This window comes from Pyxicephalus adspersus, chromosome 6 (genome assembly GCF_032062135.1).
Source record: "Pyxicephalus adspersus chromosome 6, UCB_Pads_2.0, whole genome shotgun sequence".
NCBI lineage: Eukaryota > Metazoa > Chordata > Amphibia > Anura > Pyxicephalidae > Pyxicephalus > Pyxicephalus adspersus.
In genome coordinates this window covers 103,856,010-103,874,422 of record NC_092863.1, presented here as the reverse complement: position 1 = coordinate 103,874,422, position 18,413 = coordinate 103,856,010, and the positions used below count along the sequence as shown (strand labels likewise).

Here is an 18,413-nt window from a genome sequence, read left to right as displayed (position 1 = left end):
ACCAGGTTGAGATCAGAAAGCAATTTTTTTACAGCCTGTGCTAAGACTAAAGGAGAGTAAAACCCAGCAATTCAGAGTCCAACTAATTCTGGAAATGAACTCACATTTTCATATAGGCAAGTTCCAAAATGGTCATGGAGTGTAACACTTTCAGTGAAAGACCAATTGTACCCTAATTTTATTTATTGTTTCAAAGGTATATTTTTTTGTTATTTTTGATACATTTCTAACCCCCTTTGCCAAAGAAAATGCTGAAGATCAGGACTGGTCTGTTGACAATAGGCATAAGATGTTCTAACCATTCAGAAAAATGTGTAAAGTTTTATATTAACATTTAAATTGACAATAAACCATCCTACTTTTGTTTTAACATATATGTAAACCCTACATTGAATTTCTCCTATTTGCTGCTTTTTTTGTTCTGTTGATTCTGCCAAAAGTCAACTTATAAAGGCCTTGTTCTTCTGTCCGTGCTGATTGGTATCGCCTAGCACTTAGCAACAATTATTATTTCTATGGCCTACAGGACATCTCCTATAGTAAAGAGGAGAAGGGGGAGGTTTGTTGTATATTCTCTCCTAATATTTTATTCAAATAATAAAGTTTGTTGTATATTGATATACTGTTCCCTTACATTTACTCCAAAGGACACGATCTTCCTAGTACTTAACACCTGTATATCATGTTCGGCCTTCGTAATTATATCTTATGATATTACCATAAAGATACATCAGTAATTTGAACCTTCAAACTTTAACTGCTTGTTTATTCACTTGAGTTATTTAACACTCAAATACTGCTACACCCGTACAATAATCTATCCCTGAGGAAGCCCTTTATGGCGAAACGCATCGGATCTCGTACGGCAAAACGCGGTTACCCTCACTTTGTCTTTTATGACTATTCGGTTAACGTTTGTACATTTTAATGGACACCTAAACCCTGTGAGTATTGTAACAGGTGTTTTAGCAAAAACATTGAATTTGTACTGGTATTGTGTATGAATAAGTAAAGCTACAAATACACAAACAAGTTAAGCATCTCCGTGAGCCGCAAACCTCTTTCCTCTAACCTTTCCTTTTCATCCCTCCTATAGTATGAAGGCGAGGAGAGGAAGAGGTGTTTCCTGTAGTCTTAACACACTTTTCCTAGAATGACAACACCACTCCTCCATATATATACTATAGTGAGTGTTGTCACCCCAGGACAGAACGTGTTAATGGCAGAATAACAATGTAAAATAAAATAATGCCACCACCACATCTAAGGACCAGTAAGCTGCAAAGAATTACATTTTCTCAAGTTTAGATTCACTATACAACAAAAAAAATATATAAACAAGGTTTCAATTCTTAACAGTTGCACCAGAAATGCAGGTATGTGTTTGTGCTGTCCGGTTTGTTATGATGATACAATCTGCACGTTGGAATTATGATCTCTGCAATAAAATCCCACAGCCTGTTAATCAAATGGATCCTTCACGACGCTCCCCCTTCTCTGCTGCCTCCCTCTCCCGCACAAGGCCTATAAACACAGGCGGACGCACCCAGTTATAGTTTACATTTCCAGCACTTCAGAAAGAGAAACACAGAGCAGAAGAGAAGAGGAGTCAGCATCAACTGTACACAGGTACATACATCCCACATGTGCACTGTACTGCCTATGTATCCAACATCTCTCCCATAGATGCTGTACATGTATGCAGCATGGAATAGTCTGTGGTTTTGAATTTTTTAGAATGGATTAAAAGAATTAAAAAAGAAAAACAAAAGTGCAGGACATGGGAGAGAGGGCAATTTTAGGAAGGGGGTAATCCCTGTTGGAGGATTGTCACAATCAGGCTGCTGTCATCGTAGGCAACAGATTGCCGAACCAGAAGGAGATATCAATTGTTTAATTAGCACCAGAAAAAAGATTGAGACACAGATTGGGAGTAAATACTTGTGTGCTGCAACTAGAAATGCAGCCTGGTCCAAATCTCATTCCAATTTTACCACTGAATCAAATTAATTAGAACTTCTGCCTAAAATACTTTCCTCCCTCTGTAGGTTCTGTACAACAAATGTGACAGTTAAGCCCTGTATAGACGTCACATAGACGTCAGATTACTGTTGCTAGAAATTATCTTTTTTGATGGATTCCAGTGACAGATGAAAAAAGGAGCTCTGTACACACATTACCCTCGTATTCTTTGGGGAAGGGGGTAGCACCCTCCTGTGCTCTTCTCCTTAGAATTAAACAGGGGTTGTTACCATTTGATTAAGTGCTAATTTCCTTCAAACCCCATCAAATACATAATTACCTTGTCATAGCCAAAAGTACTTAGACATTTAAACATTTAAGTACTGAGACACGTAAACCCCTTGGTTGCTCCATGTTAACAAGCAGCATTGGGTTCACTTTGAGATGAATACTACATTTAAGGTAAGGTTACATGTTATGTTAAGTCTAAGTTTTACATCTTAGTTTAACATCTAAGTTTTCTTTCTTACAGGTTTTCAAGGTTGTTGTGGTAGCACCATGGGTGGAAATAAGAGCAAGTTAAGCTGTTGTGTGAGACAACCAAGTCAGGAGTCCAGGACCAGGTAATCACCAGCAGACTGAAATTAAACCATCATAGGGAGGACAACCATATCCTGATGATTATATAACTGGACAGCGCCGGTCAAGTGTTTGTTCAAATGTTAAACCTCCAATCTAATATTATGCACTTCATCTATAGCTGAGCTCCTGCTTGGCTTTAAGGGGGTAGTAGTGCTGTCCAAAAACATGGCTTCAATATGCCATGAATAGTGTCTGCAAAGGGAAGGACTGATAAAAGAACAGGTACCCAGTAAGAATGGACTAGGCCAAAGGTTAGTTAGCAGTTAAACATCAATCAAGCAATATCAAAGAGCATGTGAAAGGACAGAACCAAAGATCATATAGAGGTATCAGTCAGCTAATTAGGGTTTCTGGGGGCATGTACAAGGCCAGGGATGGAGCCAAAGGTCATATAGAGGTATCAGACAGCTAAGTAGGGGTTTGAGGGGGCAAAAGCAAGGCCAGGGATGCAGCCAATGGTCATATAGAGGTATCAGACAGCTAAGTAGGGTTTCTGTGGGCAAATGCAAGGCCAGGGATGCAGCCAATGGTCATATAGAGATGTCAGCCTGCTAAGCAGGGTTTCTAGGGGGCAAATGCAAGGCCAGGGATAGAGACAAAGGCCATATTGAGGTATCAGCTAGCTAAGTAGGGTTGCTGGGTGAAAATGCAAGGCCAGGGATGGAGCCAAAGTCATGCATGGATTTTAGTCAGCCAGGTAACTTTCCAATGGTAGAGAGAACTCACTGTCAAGACATTGGGTTACGTTTGGTCCAGGCTGGTCTATGGAAGCTGAGGGTCAGCAAAAAATAGGAAATCACATCCATAGCAGTTTAGCAACTAAACACCATTAGTGGCGAGGTGATCTGGTACAAAGCAATCTTTTTTCATCTCTGTACCTGCTGGATAGATTTGCCATCCCTGTTTGTCCTATTAACAGGGCCAGGAGGGGATGGTAGCTCTAAATGAGTTTTCTGTGGTGACAACTGTTCTGGTGAAAGTGTTAAGCAGATTTCCTAATTTTGGGGGATTTTTTTCCCATTTCCCCCCCAACACGGGCAACTATTTAACTAGTTAACAACTATGGTTATTTTATTATTATTATTTTATTGCTATATGGTTGTAACGGTCATGAGTATAACTCCTCTGTGTTGTCACTTGCTGTATCTTTCCTTCTTATAGGACACCATACTATGGCCTGGTCATTGTGTCTTCCAACCAGCCAGGTGAGTGTCCATGCATGTAAATTAAAGTATAGGCAGCTTCGGGGATGACACCAGACACCTCTTTTAATAGGTGCTTAGAATGACTCTGAAAAGCGCTTCTGAATGTTCGAATGAACCTTTTGTCAGCCGTATAAAGTAAACTAAGGCTTGTTAAGTGGGTGATGAAGCCCACATTTAGCTCATGTAAAGGAGCCTATGGTTTAAGGTAAACCTTTGGACTCACCCTTAAAAAAACATTGGAGCTGGTTAAGTAAAGGATTAGGATTGTTACTTTGAAATTGAAATTTTCACTTAGCATGAGACAAAGATTTGCTGCCAAATTATTGCATGTGACCAGGTATTCCTTGCAAATTAAACTTTTGCCATGTACAGTAAACTAAGAAAAAAAACCCTTACAAAGTCATACAGTACTTGAAAAACCTGCAGATGGTAAACCAATTGCCCCGCCACTTTACCCATTCTGGTGATAGACCAGACAAGAATTGTCCCATTGGGAAGGTCATGTTTAAACTTTGTGATTGTTAAGGTCACTTCTACACTGACTATTAACGTTTAGAGGCAACACAATTCTTATCTCTGTAATAATTATTTATTTAATTTCAAGATCAGTGCCGAAATTAGTTTAAAATAAAATAAAATAAAATTTAAATTTGTTTTAATGGCAGGGAGATGCCAAAAATTATCCTCCCTGGGTGTCAAATACCCAGGTGCACCACATTCTTTATTTTATTATTTACAACATTTTACAAATTTTTCTTCATACTAATGTACCATAAGCTGTAAATATAGGTGTCCAAAAAGTAATTACATACTTCCTTTTTTATATTTCGTTCCAAGTATCATTCGGAGAGAGACTTGAGACAATCATCATATGACAACTTAGGCTTTGCAGTTTTTGTAAATGTTTCATTCCTTTAACCATGGCTCACCAATTGACATTGGAGCAGCATTGCAAAGTTTCTACTTGGCAAGAAGATTTTCAGTCCCCAACTGCAGTTGCAAGTTTGGGAAGCTTTATGGCCGTCACACTGCTCCAACGCATAACACAATTTACGCTATCCATGGCAAGTTTCTGGAAACAGGATCTGTTCTTGACAAACAACGCAGCGTAAGACTTGCTACTACCACCAAAGATAAAAACATTGAACTCCTGCAGCAGGTGTTTGCGCAAAGCCAGGGAAAGTCCATCTGGAAGGCTGCGTGGTTTGTCAAGAACCAATCCTGTTTCTGGGAAACTTGCTATGGATAGCATAAATTGTGTTACATGTTGAAGCAGTGTGACAGCCATAAAGCTTCTCAAACTTGCGCTGAACTGCAGTCGGGGACTGAAAATCTTGTTACAATTTACAAGTTACAATTTTGCAACCCTGCTCTAATGTCAGTGAATGAAACGCTTACAAAAAGCCTAAGTTGTCATATGCTGATGGCCTCAAGTCTCTCCTAATGATACCTGGAATGATACCTGGAATGAAACAGCAAAAAAGAAGTGTGTAGTGACTTTTGGGACACCCTGTATAATAATTTTTAGCACATGTTCTGTGAAACCTAAATATTATTCCAAGGATTCCTATAAAACAGAAGGGTAAAACAGAAAGATAATGATGTATTTACACTTCTAGGATCTTCATTTTTATATTTTCCTGTGTGTGTTCAGTTCCTCTGCAGGGGATCTGGGTAGACGTCCAGGTGAAGGGATTTGTGGCGGACATATCGGTAACTCTCAAGTATAAGAACAAAAAGAAGGCGGTGGAAGCAGTCTTTATCTTCCCTAATGAAAACTCTGTCATTTACAGTTTTGAGGTTGCAATAGAGGGAAGGAATATTATAGCCGAGCTCCAGGCGAAGAAGAAGGTGAGGAAGCTAAATTTACACAAACCGTCAGATTTCTTGTTGTATGACCCATTTACATTCTTTCCTTGCAGTAGTGCAAAGTAAATCACTGTCCATGGTGATGCCTTTCAACTTGCATGATGGACATCCACAAGTGTGTTGTAGCATGCTGAAGTGCAGATACTTTTTTTCTTATTTTTTGTTGGGTGATAATTCACCTTGGTAAGCAGAAACCTAAGTTTCTTTAGTAAATCGACCCCACTGCATTGAAAAAAGAACAAAGTACTGGCAATCCTGCAATGCAGAGTAATGACTTTAAATTATAATAATGATGAATATTTGGTAACAGGAGCAGCCAAAACTGTGCAGAATAAATGGCAAAGTTTTGTTTTAAAGTATCCTTTCTGGGTATAATGCTCATATACAGTAAGTCATTTAATTCTTGTAGGGAGATGGACATTTTTATGGTTTAGGTTACAATAGACGTTATATTAGAGAAAAAAAGTAAGATGACATTTTGGGACATTATAATATAAATAACAAATGAAATACATGGGAGAGACATATAACGGAAATATATAATAAGAATAAGATCATCTTAGCTACCTTAGAGTTGGTTATATTTATTTTGAAACATCATGAACAAAAGGAATCTATTATTTATTCTCCAGGTTTACACAATCTATTATGAAGCCATCAGAAGGTGTGAGCAAGTAAATTATCTAGAGGTTAATGAAAGCTCAGCAAACATCTTCAGTGTTGGGATTCTCCCTCCCGGCCAGGAGGCCGAGGTCACCCTGAAATATGTGCAGGAGCTGCCAGTGGAAGCTGACGGAGCTGTGTGTTTTGTATTGCCGGCCTTCCTCAATCCAGCATACATCCTAAAAGGTCAATCAGCAAAACAATACAAATGTACAGTAAGTCCCAGAAGAAGTACTGACACCATGTTGACCACATTATTAAATACAAAGCCTTATACAATACAAGTGTGTTTTCTTTGTCATGGAAAGTCATGGGGTCTGACCTCCTGCAGGCACTGTGGAGCAATTAAATAAAAGTAAAGCAGATAAAGGCATTGTCAGGGGAGTACTGTGGTCTCTGTCATAAGTAATACATACACACCTTATATAGCATGCTGGGTTCGCTTTAAGTCCTTGTACATATAGTTTCCATCTTGTATATGACCATTGTCAGCAGCTTATACAATACATTTGGAAATGTTTCAGACAGTTTTCAGCAGCTTCCTTACACCTTGTCATGTAACCTCCTTCTACCTCCTCGCAGGTCACATGACACCCAGATGTCCAAAGAAGTTGATTGACAAGATCCCATATATGCTGAGTGTGAGCGCTCAATTCCAATCTGCATGCGGCATTGCCAAGATCAAGTCCAACTGTGACATCACCCCTCTGGAGTACACAGATAGTGACAAGACTTGTGCTAAGGTGAGTTGGGGACAGAAAAATGCCAGGGCTCATTTCTTCCACTGACCACCCCAAATTTGGGATCCTGTCACCTTTATATATAGCAGGTGGGGTGGTGAGCAAATGGAGAGGTGAGATTGGCAAGCCATTGGCACCTGCGGTCCAGCCATATGCACTGCCTCGGAGGCAGAAACCGTTGGTGGAAGAACTGTAGCCACAATCCTTGATGATCTCAGCTCATTTCCTGCACTCACTGTATTGTTTCTTGGAAATCTTAGTTAGGAAATCCTATTAGTGTATTTGTCCTATTACATTCTGTTCTTGCTGAAGCTGCCAGGAAAAGTTCAGCTGCAAAAATCAGTTCTTGTGCCAAAGTCTCTGTGCCACCAGATATGGTTAACTTTATATATCATATACAGGGCCAGACTGGAATTATACATATTATATATATATATATATATATATATATTATATAAATATCCTAATTTTAATGCATGACAAAAGATTTCCAAATCACTAAAAGTTACCTAAAGAGACAGCACAGCAGCAGCTGCTTGCTTTTTAGGTGTCCTTTTTTGACTGAAACTGACTGAGATGGAGTTTTATGTTTTTGTTTCATATTTGCAGGTGTCATTGGAGGAAGGGCAAAAGTTTCATCAAGATGTGAAAATATTGGCCTATTATACAGAAGTGAACAAGTCCAACATCAGCGTGGAGGCCGGGCTTACAGATTCAGACCTTGAATCAGGAGCAGTGCTGACAGGTAACACAATAAGCACATATGACCTCCACAGCTAACATTTTACATCAAAGTGTTTTTCTGGGGCTCAGGGACTACAGCAAGCTCAGGCAATACAGGGTATAGCTATCAGAGCGCCCCCTAATGTGTTCCCCAACACAAACAGGCAGCACTTGTACCTGTTCTGTCAGCACTCAGCAGCTGAGAGAGCCCTGAGCATAAGTCAGCCCTGAGCATAGTCAGCGGACGGATATAAAGGCCTGTGGACATCTGAGACATACCCAGCCAAAGCTCTTCAATGTATACGGGCACCATATACCCTGAGCACAACTTATTAAGAGACCCAAACAAAAGTTTCCTTTCTTTACATTCAAACCTTGGGGTGACCCCACTATGTGAATTTAGGTGACACATTTACATCATCCAAAAACTTGTCACCCAGAGCCTCACCATCATTTTGTTTTTTACTTTTCAAAGATCATATATTTCTGGTCTCATTTATATTTCCTCTTTTTTGTCTACATATAAAATATATTTTTTTTTTTGTATCCTTACATGCACTCTATAGGTGGAGCCTTGCACACATTCTCCAATTTCTACTGTTAAACAAAGCCTATGGATTGCAGAGGTTTCCACGCACAATGAGAAACGGCATTGACCTCATCATTTGTATCTTGTTAGTGGTATTCTGCCTAGAAAGCTGGCCCTTTAATTGTTTGGGTGGACTACTAAGGCTCCTTCAAGATAATGTTCTCCATCCAAAATTACCACTTGCTCCTGATTTATTAAAAATAATTCGTTGTAGATTATTCCGAGAAGGCCTGATGAAAAGAGCCAGAAATTTATCATAACAGGATACCAAAAGAATCTAATCATAAAACAGAGACTGTTCTGTTTACAAGCAGATGTACTTCCTCTGTCATCCAAAAATATAAAAGGAGAGTGGGGAGTATCACTTCTCATTTTATGGGAATATTATCAAACAATTGGGCCAAAGTTGAGGGTTTAACGTGATAGCGCTGAGACAAAAACCAGGTGCAGCTATTAAAAAAACGTTTCTTTAGAAGCTGTTGCTGGTTTTCACTATTTCTGGCTGAACACTAGAGGGCAGCAGAGTTATTGCAATGTCGACCTGCCTATAAGAAAACTTCCTGTCCCATGATTCCTTGCATTGTAAGTGTTGGGTGGGGGTGTTACACTTGTAGTCTCAGCTCTCTCTGGAACAATAAGTGGCTACAAATAAACACATTTTCAACATCTCTCACTCCCCCCCCCTTCCTTATTCTTATTCCACATATTCTCTGTCTTATTCACAATCCTGTTTTCTCCCCGTAGGGTCCTTTATGGCGGAGTCAGTCGCCATGTTGAATTTCTATCCCAGTTTTCCAGCGGCAATGGAAGAATCCAGTCGTATAGAGTTCATATTTCTCGTGGATCGGTCTGCCAGTATGCAATGTACAATCCCTACTGAACCGAACCATCCATGCCGGATTCAGAGAGCCAAGGTCAGCAAATTGTTCAAAAAACTCCAGACAAGACCAGGGAGGAGAATCTATTTAAATGTGTACAATTCCCCAATGAATGCCCCAATAATGAAGTAATCTACATTCTACAGAATATGACATTGTGGGGTTCTCCTTATTATCCTTTATTATTTAGGTGGAACTTGAGCCTAAATAAAAAAGACAAGCTGCCAGCTGCCTCTGTTCTGCCTGAGTGCTTTGGGGATCCTATGTCCACCATGCTGCTCCCTTGTCCCCTGTAATGTGCTTTGTACACCAGAGGGGGAGCCTGAGCTCCCTAGACAATCTGAGGTTCCCTGTCTCTCACAGTTGTCCAGTTTCTGGGTCACATGACTGGAAGACCTGCCCACTGGTCATTGACCTCAGGGAGCAGAGATGAAGCTGCCAGCTGGTCCCTGGATAGTGGGATAGAGGTCATGTGACCACAGAGAGGGTACAGGTATATTGTTAAGAACAAACAAACTGTTCGGGGGGGGGGAGAAAAAAAGTCAAAATCTGGCCATGATAACAGGCCAAGCTGTCTGGCAGGATTAATTTACAGGGGTTGGGATTAACCCATTTTGACACTGGCAGGGGTACATACACTGTTCATCTTTTGTTCCGGTAGTTTAAACCTTTATCCTCCATATCAAAAACAAAACCTGTAATTACTTAAAAGGTATTTGATAGAGATGAACATACAGGATAGGACTGAGGACTCCCCTTGTTCACAGGGTGACAACACTTCTTCAGCTGCGGAGGGAATAATGTTGTTGCCCTGTTACAGGAAGCTTGAAAAAAAGTAATCTATTGGCAGGATGAAGAGATAATAAAATTATGTTACAGGGAGGACTCAGAAAACCAAAATCTACTGTGTTAATGCAACTGACAGAGCACAGGCAGGCTCCTGATGCCATATTATCTAATTACCCCTTGTCTGCAGGAGACGCTGCTTTTTCTCTTGAAGAGTTTACCCCTCGGCTCTTACTTCAATGTCTTCGGCTTTGGATCGCGTTTTGAGTCATTCTTTCCGTGAGTATAGCTGGCTGTTTTCATTCATTTTTCATTCCTTCTTCTACCCCAAGATGGTTCAGCAGCTGGTAAAGAACTAGAGAAGATGTCAATGTATTGAGCTTTCTATTTGCAAGTCATGGAAACATCTGAGCATTTAACATATGTTCGCTATGCCCGAAATTCAATCAGACAAAAGGCCATGAAAGCAGGCAGCTTCAGCTTTACCTACAGTGCCCTGGAAATCTTCATCATTGGTTAGATTTGTATTCATAAAACAAAGATTGGAAGCAGTATATTTGGGTAGGACAGTGACCTTTCAGCATTAGGGAGCCCAGGTTTATATCTCAGCTGATTTGTATGTTCTCTACTCTCCAATCTCTACATTGGCCGCATTGAGAGATTGGACAATTCTGATAGGCTGAGGATGGAATTGTCCAGCATCTTGTTAAATTATATCTGTATAGGTCAGGTTTGCCATGAAATGTTTCCCTTGATTTTTACATCCTCAGTAATATCTGGATAACATTTCTTGTCTCCCCAGAGAGAGTGTGGAGTACACTCAGTGCTCCATGGAAGAAGCGGTGAACAAAGTGAGTGAGATGGATGCCAGCTTTGGAGGAACTGAACTTCTTGAACCCCTAAAGAAGATTTATGGCACTGCTAGGAAGAACGGGCACTCCCGGCTGGTAAGTGAGCCTGAAAAACGTTTGTACAATTATCTGCTGCTGGATGTGAAGAAGGAGACCTCCTATAAGGAGATATCTAACTACCTGGTGATGGAGCCAGGGCAATGCCACAATTATGAGGTCCAGAAGCAAACACCTGTGAGTTCATATATTTGTATATTTCTCTAGAAAGGAAAATATATCTCTGTTCAGGCACCATCCAGGATTACTATCTACTTACTGGATGACAATGCCAATTCAGAAATAACACAATTATAACACACCTGGTGTCTGTTGCTGCAAACTTTGTGACTTGCTGTGGTCCGATCACCAAAGGAGATTGGGGAAATGTTTCTTCCTGCCTGCAACATACTAATCATACATACATCATGCAGTGTCACTTAACTGGAGCTCACAAATAGCATAATAATGATTAAAGGTTTTTATTAATATTGTGATATGTCAGGAATGTATTTGCATACTTGTGAAGTTACTGACAGGTCCACTTTGAGGTTTTTCCTTTCAGCTTTTTGTCATTACGGATGGCGAAGTTCAAAACACAAAAGAAGTCATTGAAGAAGTTCAGAAAAATTCCTTGTACCACCGGTAATTATATTCTCCTCCTCTTTCATCCTCTTCATGGTTATAGTTGATGTTAATCCTAGCTGGATGACATTGGGCGTGGACATATGGGAAGGGCCGTTATCCAGTCTAACATTGACGGTCCTGCAGGAGGTGATAACTTTTGATGTGCTGCCATTGTGTTTCTTTCCATAAACCCTTGAGAAAATAAATGCTATAACAGAACTTTGTTCTTCTTTTTGCAGGTGTTTCACATTTGGAATTGCTACTAAAGGCTTTACACCTTTTGTCAAAGGCATGGCTGATGCAGGGAACGGGACCTTTGAGTTAATCAGTGACACAGAACGCATGCAACCCAAGGTAGTCATAAATGTATGATGGGTAATATTTAAAGCCTAATTCCCCAGATACTGTTAAAGTAAATATGTATTCCTCAACTCTCACCTCCTCTCCAGTGCTGTATCCTGCAGACTCCATCCTGTGATCCAGTGCCGTTCAACCCACTTCCTGTAGGCCCAGTGCAAATGAGGATATGCTGTGAGTGCAGGATGGCACAGAGCCTTCCTTTGAGGGGGCATTATCATGGTGTCTTGCAATCACTTTGTAAAGAGGAAGTGGACACTGTACATCACCTGAAAGGGTTAAGGTGCCATACCATAACTACTACTGTCAATTTATAACCTCTCTAGGTTGTTCAGACTCTGAAGCTTTCCCTACAGCCCATGGCAAGGAATGTTTCTCTGACCTGGATGCTCCCACCTGGCATGGAACCCATCGTCCTGTCCAGTCTTCCCACTATGGTTTTCAAGGGTCAAAGGTTAATTGTCTATGTTCAGCTTAAAGGAAAAGTAAGTTACATTTCCATATTGAGCTCAGGGAAGATTGCGTTTGTTGCTACTTCATTTTATTGCATTTCTTTACCCTTGCAGTGGTGTCATATTTTTACTTTTTCTGAAACATTTTTCACCATGTGTCTGCATTTTTAAGTTTGGATAATAGCCACTCTCCCATTACTATCATAACAATGGCATCTGGTATGAACTCACAGGTGCTTGCTTCTGGACCTCAGGATTGTGGTAACTACTAAATGCAGGGGTCCAGGTTCAATCTGTAACCCTAACACTACTTAAGGGACTTTTCTATGGTCTTTTCTTATGTGCCCATTACAAGGCTTTCCATCACTCTGTGCTTAGTTCCTGGGTCTGTATATCTGCTGTTCCTAATATAAGGGTTTCCAGCATCCCTGTTCATAGGTCTGTTCCCATTCTGGCACTTAGTTTCTCTGTCTGTACACCTGCTGTACCAATTATATGGAGTTCCCACATCCCTGCACTGTTATAGAGTCTATACATTCTATGCCCTTTATGAAGGGTACCCCCCCATCCCTGTGCTTAGTTCCTGGGTCTGTAAACCTACTGTGCCATAATAAGGGATTCCCTCCATCTCTGCCCACCAGCCCTATATTAACCTTTGGCATGTGGACACCTTCTATGGCGATATTGTGGGGTCCCCACCATCTCTGCCCTGAGCTCCCAGGTCTGTAGACCTTCTGTACCTACTCTAAAGGGTTTCTGCTAGCCCTGCATAAGTTTCCAGGTGAACAGAAACAAAGCTGAGAATTATGGCAAGCAGATCTTGATGCTGGTTTATGAAAAACTATTAAGAAGCCAGGGGCTGACAGGTTCCATTTGTATTAATAATATCACTTTGATCTCCTCTTTTCTGGACCAGTTTTGACTGCTGCACATCTTAATGTTTATGTTAATAAAACCAAATATTATTATGATATTATTAATATTATGATTTTTCATTTTCATTTTAGGTAGATAGTGACGCTGAAGGTGAGGTCTGTCTTCAGTATGAGTTTCAAGATAAAATTGTAAGAAACAACCTTCATTTCCCACTGAACGTGCAGAGAACTGAAAGGTAAATGAGTTTTGTAATAATCACATACATTGTTTGTTGGGGATCATCATAATTACCATGAGTGTAGTGTACAGTGATCTCTGGGATCACACAAATCACAATTTTACTATTTTGGTTGTGACTGAGGGGAACATTTTGATTCTTGCATTAGAATAATAATAGGTAAGCCTGACTGTGTTGCTTATTGTGCCTTTTAGCCCAACGGCAGAGTAGTAGAGCTCTGGTGTTCTCATGCACAGTCTTTCCTATTTTAGGCTTGCCATCCACAGACCGACAGATCTCTGTTCTCATGCACTGGCTATTTTTTTATACCCCCATTTACAGATTGCCAAAAAATACTCCTCCAGCCGCTCTCTTTGCTCCTCCGATGGCCTAAACTGACTTCCTCACTCATAACCTCATTACATGCACAGCTCCCAGACTTTTCTAGAGCTGCCCCAACTCTCTGGAATGGTCTTCCTCGCCCTATTTGACTTGCTCCTACTTTCTGCTCATTTAAAACAACACTGAAAACCCATTTTATCAAACTTGCCCACCCGTCTTCTTCTGTCTTTTGAGACCCTCACTACTTCCCACCACTACATATCTCCCCTCCTATTGTGTGTTAATCTCCCCACCTTATAGACTGTAAGCTCTTTGGGGCATGGTTTTCTTCTCCTGTGTCATTGTCTGCATTCGTCTGTCATTTGCAACCCCTATTTAATGTACAGCGCTGCGTTATATGTTGGCACTATATAAAGCCTGTTTAATTTTAATAATAACTCTGATCTCCATATGTGCTATCATCTTTCAGGCCCACCATCCACAGACTGGTAGAGCTCATCATACACTATCTATCTTCTCACACATACAAGTCACAGACTAGCAGCGCTCTGGTGTCGTCATTTTCCATTTATCCTCTTTCAGGCTTGCTCTTCACAGACTGGCAGAGCGCTGGTTTCTTGCACTGCTTATTGACTCACACCCATCACAGATTGGCAGGGTTCCAATCTCACCTTTCAGTTCTATCATCCAGAGACTGGCAGAGCTCTGGTCTTCTAATACACTGCCTACCTTCCCTCATCCACCCATTGACTGGCAGGGTTCTGGTCTACCCATGTACTGTGTGTTCTATTTCAGACCCATCATTCACAGACTGGCTGCCAAAGCTCTGATATCTGAACTGGAACAAGGCACCAAATCAGATTCTGAAGAAGTAAAAAAGAAGATCCTGGAGACCAGTCTTCAGTCTGGTGTTGTCTCTTCTCTCACAACTTTTGTAGCTGTATACAAGGACACTAAGACCCCTGTGGAAGGCCCTGCCTACAGTGATGATCTGGGTAGTGGTATGTGGTTATACAACTTTACCTAAATCTCTGTGCCCAATCACCACAAAACCTCCCATTTGCATAGCAGGAAAACACATACTTTGGTCATTAAAGTAAAAAAATGTAATAAAAAATATTACATTACACAGGCAAGGCCCCATCTATGTTTTTGTAGAATAATCACTTACAATGGCTTCATCTCCAAACCTTATAATGGAAGTAGGGCATATATTCAATAATCAATCAAAGTAACATTCCCTTATGTGATCTCTATGATCTTGCTCCACTGGTCTGTAAATGTATATTAGAATAAAAAATTGGCAGGCAATAGCAAGCAAATTAGGTTCCATCACACTTTCATGGTGATGGCACCTAAAATTCCCAAATTATCTCCTAGCACTGCCATAGCAATATGCCGAAACAAAAGGACAAATGAGATAAAAGTTTATTCAGCATGACTGGTACACTTTATTGACAGTATAACTCAGTGTATATTACTTCATGCATAGGTTTTTGCTCTTCGCATGGTCTGTATATCAGTGTATTATCATCTATCCGTCATCATCACTTATCGCATATCCTTTCTTTATAGCAGATGTGATGTATTCAAACACTGTAAGGAAACCACATCCTCACTTCGGACATTCCCTGCACTCAAATCCACATTATCATCATCGTAAGTGCCATTTTATCCTTTAGTAACTATGTGAGTATTTTCCAGGGCTCTTTTCACTGTTTTTTCTGCATTTACATCAGAAAATCCCTATACAATCCAGACCCCAGTTTCCAGTGGTTAGTATACATTACAGACCTAAGTCTTTGGTGGGTGCTGTACAGTGCAGGCTGCCGTCTTTGGTGGCTACTAAACAATACAGACCCCAGTCTCTGGTGAATACTATTTTTATTAGACAGTATTTATACAGCACCAACAAATAATGAAACAGGAGGAGAGGACCCTGCTTAGAGGAGCTTACAATCTAATCTTTACATTACAGGCCCCAGTTTCTGGTAGTTAGTATACAAAACAGATCCTGGTTTTTGGCTACCTACTACTACTACTGGTAGCTACCCTACCAATTGCTTCCACAGAAACTTGGCACACAGCAAAAACTACCTTATTCTATTATAGAGTATACCACTATTCACCCTAAATGAGTGACATGACTATGGACTTTATACAACGCTGTGTAATACATGGGCGCTATATAAATACTAATATTATTAATGAGTTTCAGTCTTCTATCCTTCCTCATAGATCATAGGAAATTGGCCAGTGTGTAAGGGCAGTCCACTTCAAAAGATGAAAAAACCCTGTAATGTCTTTGTCTTTTTACTTTATCATGAGGTTTGGCACATCACTGATATGTTATTGCGTTTTTTTTACATCATAATGATACTTCAGACCTCCTTTACTTGACCCGCTGTAAATATTGTTTTCTTGAATATATAATAAGGAATGTAAAAGGTCCAGAATAATCCAGTTCATAAAAGTTTCTAGAAGATGTGGCATGTTTTATACATCAGATATCTATTTGATCTTTTTTTTCATTGTAAACTTTAAAAATGTTTAATTAAAATTTGGCCCTCCGCTCAACCTGTGGGCTCTCTGAAGGTGGACATCTCTGGTTTAGGTGTAATTGTAGAACGGTAATGAAATGAAATGCAATAAATACAGTACATCTCTCTTATTACACAGATTCGTATGCCATTCATGGTCATTTATACGATGGACCAGAAGCAGGTACAGTACAGTTATGTATTGATTTTGTCTTACTAGTTTTTCTGGAACAAGCCGCCAACATCATCACAACTAATCAAGGTTTTACATCATTCAGATGATACAAGAATAAACAAACCCTAAAGTATATCTTAAAGAGGCCCTGTCACCAGACATTTCATTACAACTACCTTCCCATATGTGCTTTATTTTAGGCATGCTATGTAACTGTAAAATTCTCCCTTGTGTAGGCATGCAAAAGTCCTGAGACTTCTGCTGGACACCGCCATCTTTGGTGTGATTTCAGAAGCCCCAGCAGACTCAGAGCTGTCACTCCACAGCAGTGTTCCCTCCAGGGATTGCTAGGGGTTCCTTCACCAATTTATGGCATTCAGGTCAATTTAACTGACACCAGTGATCTTTTTAGATATCTGTAAGGGTGACATTCATCCCACTGGTAAGCAATGTAAGATGTATTTTTCCCAATGACCACCACACCAATGTACTGTAAGCTGTGGGTAAAGTAATTATAGCCAGGGATACCTTAAGACCTAAACGTTATTTCAAGGGTTACTCCGTGTTACTCCAAGCAAATAAAAATAATTTAGACTCCTATTAGTTAAGCATTCAGAAATGTTTGTCTTTTGTGCTTTTACTTGCAAGTTTCTAGGTTGGTGACAGGGTCTCTTGAAAGGCAATAGAGCTGGTTGTGTCATTGTCTGCTCCTGTAGCTTCAGTCCAATCCTGAAATTGTTGTGTATCATATCTCAGCTCACAGTAGAAGAGGGCAGATAATGCACAGAATAGTATTTTATGGGAAGATTGTATATTGTATGAAAGGCTTTGCTCCATTTCTGAATTAAAGGTCCGATGATCCAGCAAAGGAGGTGCAGATACTACAAATAGAAGATATCAAAGGTCCAAATCCATTCCTCTTCTCTATTGGTCATCAACCTAGCACATTGGTGAATATTTTATTATGGTACATATGGGATGTCCATGTGTGTTCCATAAAATATTATCAATCTGTGAGGTCAGAAAAGAAGGAAGTGCTGCTGTGTAGGGGAAGGGGTGAATGATGCTTCTTTTATTTTATACCTTCTGAATGCTACATGTGGACTTTACTACATACAAGATGAGCAAATGTGTAAAACATGCAGAATCAGAAAAGAATTTGTTTATCTGTCAAGAGTTCTACTTTGATTGATTTTTTTCTTATCACTGTTGCTCCAGTTTGGCTGATTTCCCTCCAGAATGCAGATGGCTCCTGGAACTTGACTCATAAATTCTCTACAAACCTGGGAATATCCGAGAGAGACATAAAGGCCAGAAACCCTAACAAGGTATTGTGTCAAGGTTTTGCTTCTGGGTAATAACCACAATATGAAATAAGGCTTTGTATGTAGAGGACTGATTTTTATATACACACAGGATGGATAATATTATCCATAACAACCATTATTGTCCTCATTACCAATACTTCATTATTACCTTTATAATCAATACCCCATTATTGTCTTTATTATCAATACCCCATTATTGTCCTCATTACCAATACTCCATAATTTTCTTTATGACCAATACTCCATTAATATCTTTATTACCAATACCCTATTAATGGGCTGGAGAGGCTACACTTTTATCAGTGAAGCTGGGTGATCCAGCAAACCTGAAATGGATCTTGCCTGGGATATATAATATTTGCTAGCAAACAGCAAAATACTTTGAAGAAATCCATTCCAGATTTGCTGGATCACCCAGCTTCACTGATAAAAGGGTATCCGCTCTAGCCTTGGGGAGCTTTAATAAATCAAGCCCATTGTCTTTCCCATTGTCAATACCCCAATATTGTCCTGGTTACTAATACTCCATTATTACCTTTAAAATCAATATCTCAT

At 40.0% G+C, this 18,413-nt stretch overlaps 1 protein-coding gene and 1 long non-coding RNA gene across 5 annotated transcripts; one reads left to right on the top strand and one right to left on the bottom strand.

Moving 5' to 3' along the window:
- The first annotated feature begins 1,043 nt into the window (after nt 1-1,043).
- LOC140332308 (von Willebrand factor A domain-containing protein 5A-like) lies at nt 1,044-18,066 on the top strand. Of its 3 annotated transcripts, none has more exons than XM_072413551.1 (18): nt 1,044-1,629; nt 2,495-2,585; nt 3,766-3,809; nt 5,464-5,660; nt 6,311-6,527; nt 6,924-7,084; nt 7,691-7,826; nt 9,138-9,307; nt 10,248-10,336; nt 10,860-11,004; nt 11,510-11,589; nt 11,811-11,925; nt 12,255-12,413; nt 13,388-13,491; nt 14,611-14,816; nt 15,394-15,474; nt 16,495-16,539; nt 17,749-18,066. In XM_072413551.1, the coding sequence occupies exons 2-18, from the start codon at nt 2,521-2,523 to the stop codon at nt 17,886-17,888; spliced, it is 2,154 nt and encodes a 717-aa protein (XP_072269652.1). In that variant the 5' UTR covers nt 1,044-1,629; nt 2,495-2,520; the 3' UTR covers nt 17,889-18,066. The 3 variants fall into 3 exon arrangements, with proteins under 3 accessions (XP_072269652.1, XP_072269651.1, XP_072269653.1); XM_072413550.1 differs by having other exon boundaries at nt 15,391-15,474; nt 17,749-18,065; XM_072413552.1 differs by lacking the exons at nt 1,044-1,629; nt 2,495-2,585; nt 3,766-3,809; nt 5,464-5,660 and having other exon boundaries at nt 6,386-6,556; nt 15,391-15,474.
- Nucleotides 6,243-6,930, bottom strand: LOC140332309 (uncharacterized). Of its 2 annotated transcripts, none has more exons than XR_011921100.1 (2): nt 6,762-6,930; nt 6,243-6,675 (listed from the first exon to the last, which is right to left on the bottom strand). It is a non-coding gene; the product is annotated as an uncharacterized lncRNA (long non-coding RNA). The 2 variants fall into 2 exon arrangements; XR_011921101.1 differs by having other exon boundaries at nt 6,243-6,520.
- Nucleotides 18,067-18,413: the final 347 nt, after the last annotated feature.

Excerpts from the sequence above, each read along its gene's own strand:
- LOC140332308 (XM_072413550.1), top strand. The coding sequence starts at position 2,521 with ATGGGTGGAAATAAGAGCAAGTTAAGCTGTTGTGTGAGACAACCAAGT. Across the intron at positions 5,661-6,310 it reads AGCTCCAGGCGAAGAAGAAG|GTTTACACAATCTATTATGA; the intron begins GTGAGGAAGCTA and ends TTTATTCTCCAG. Across the intron at positions 14,817-15,390 it reads CAGTGATGATCTGGGTAGTG|CAGATGTGATGTATTCAAAC; the intron begins GTATGTGGTTAT and ends CTTTCTTTATAG.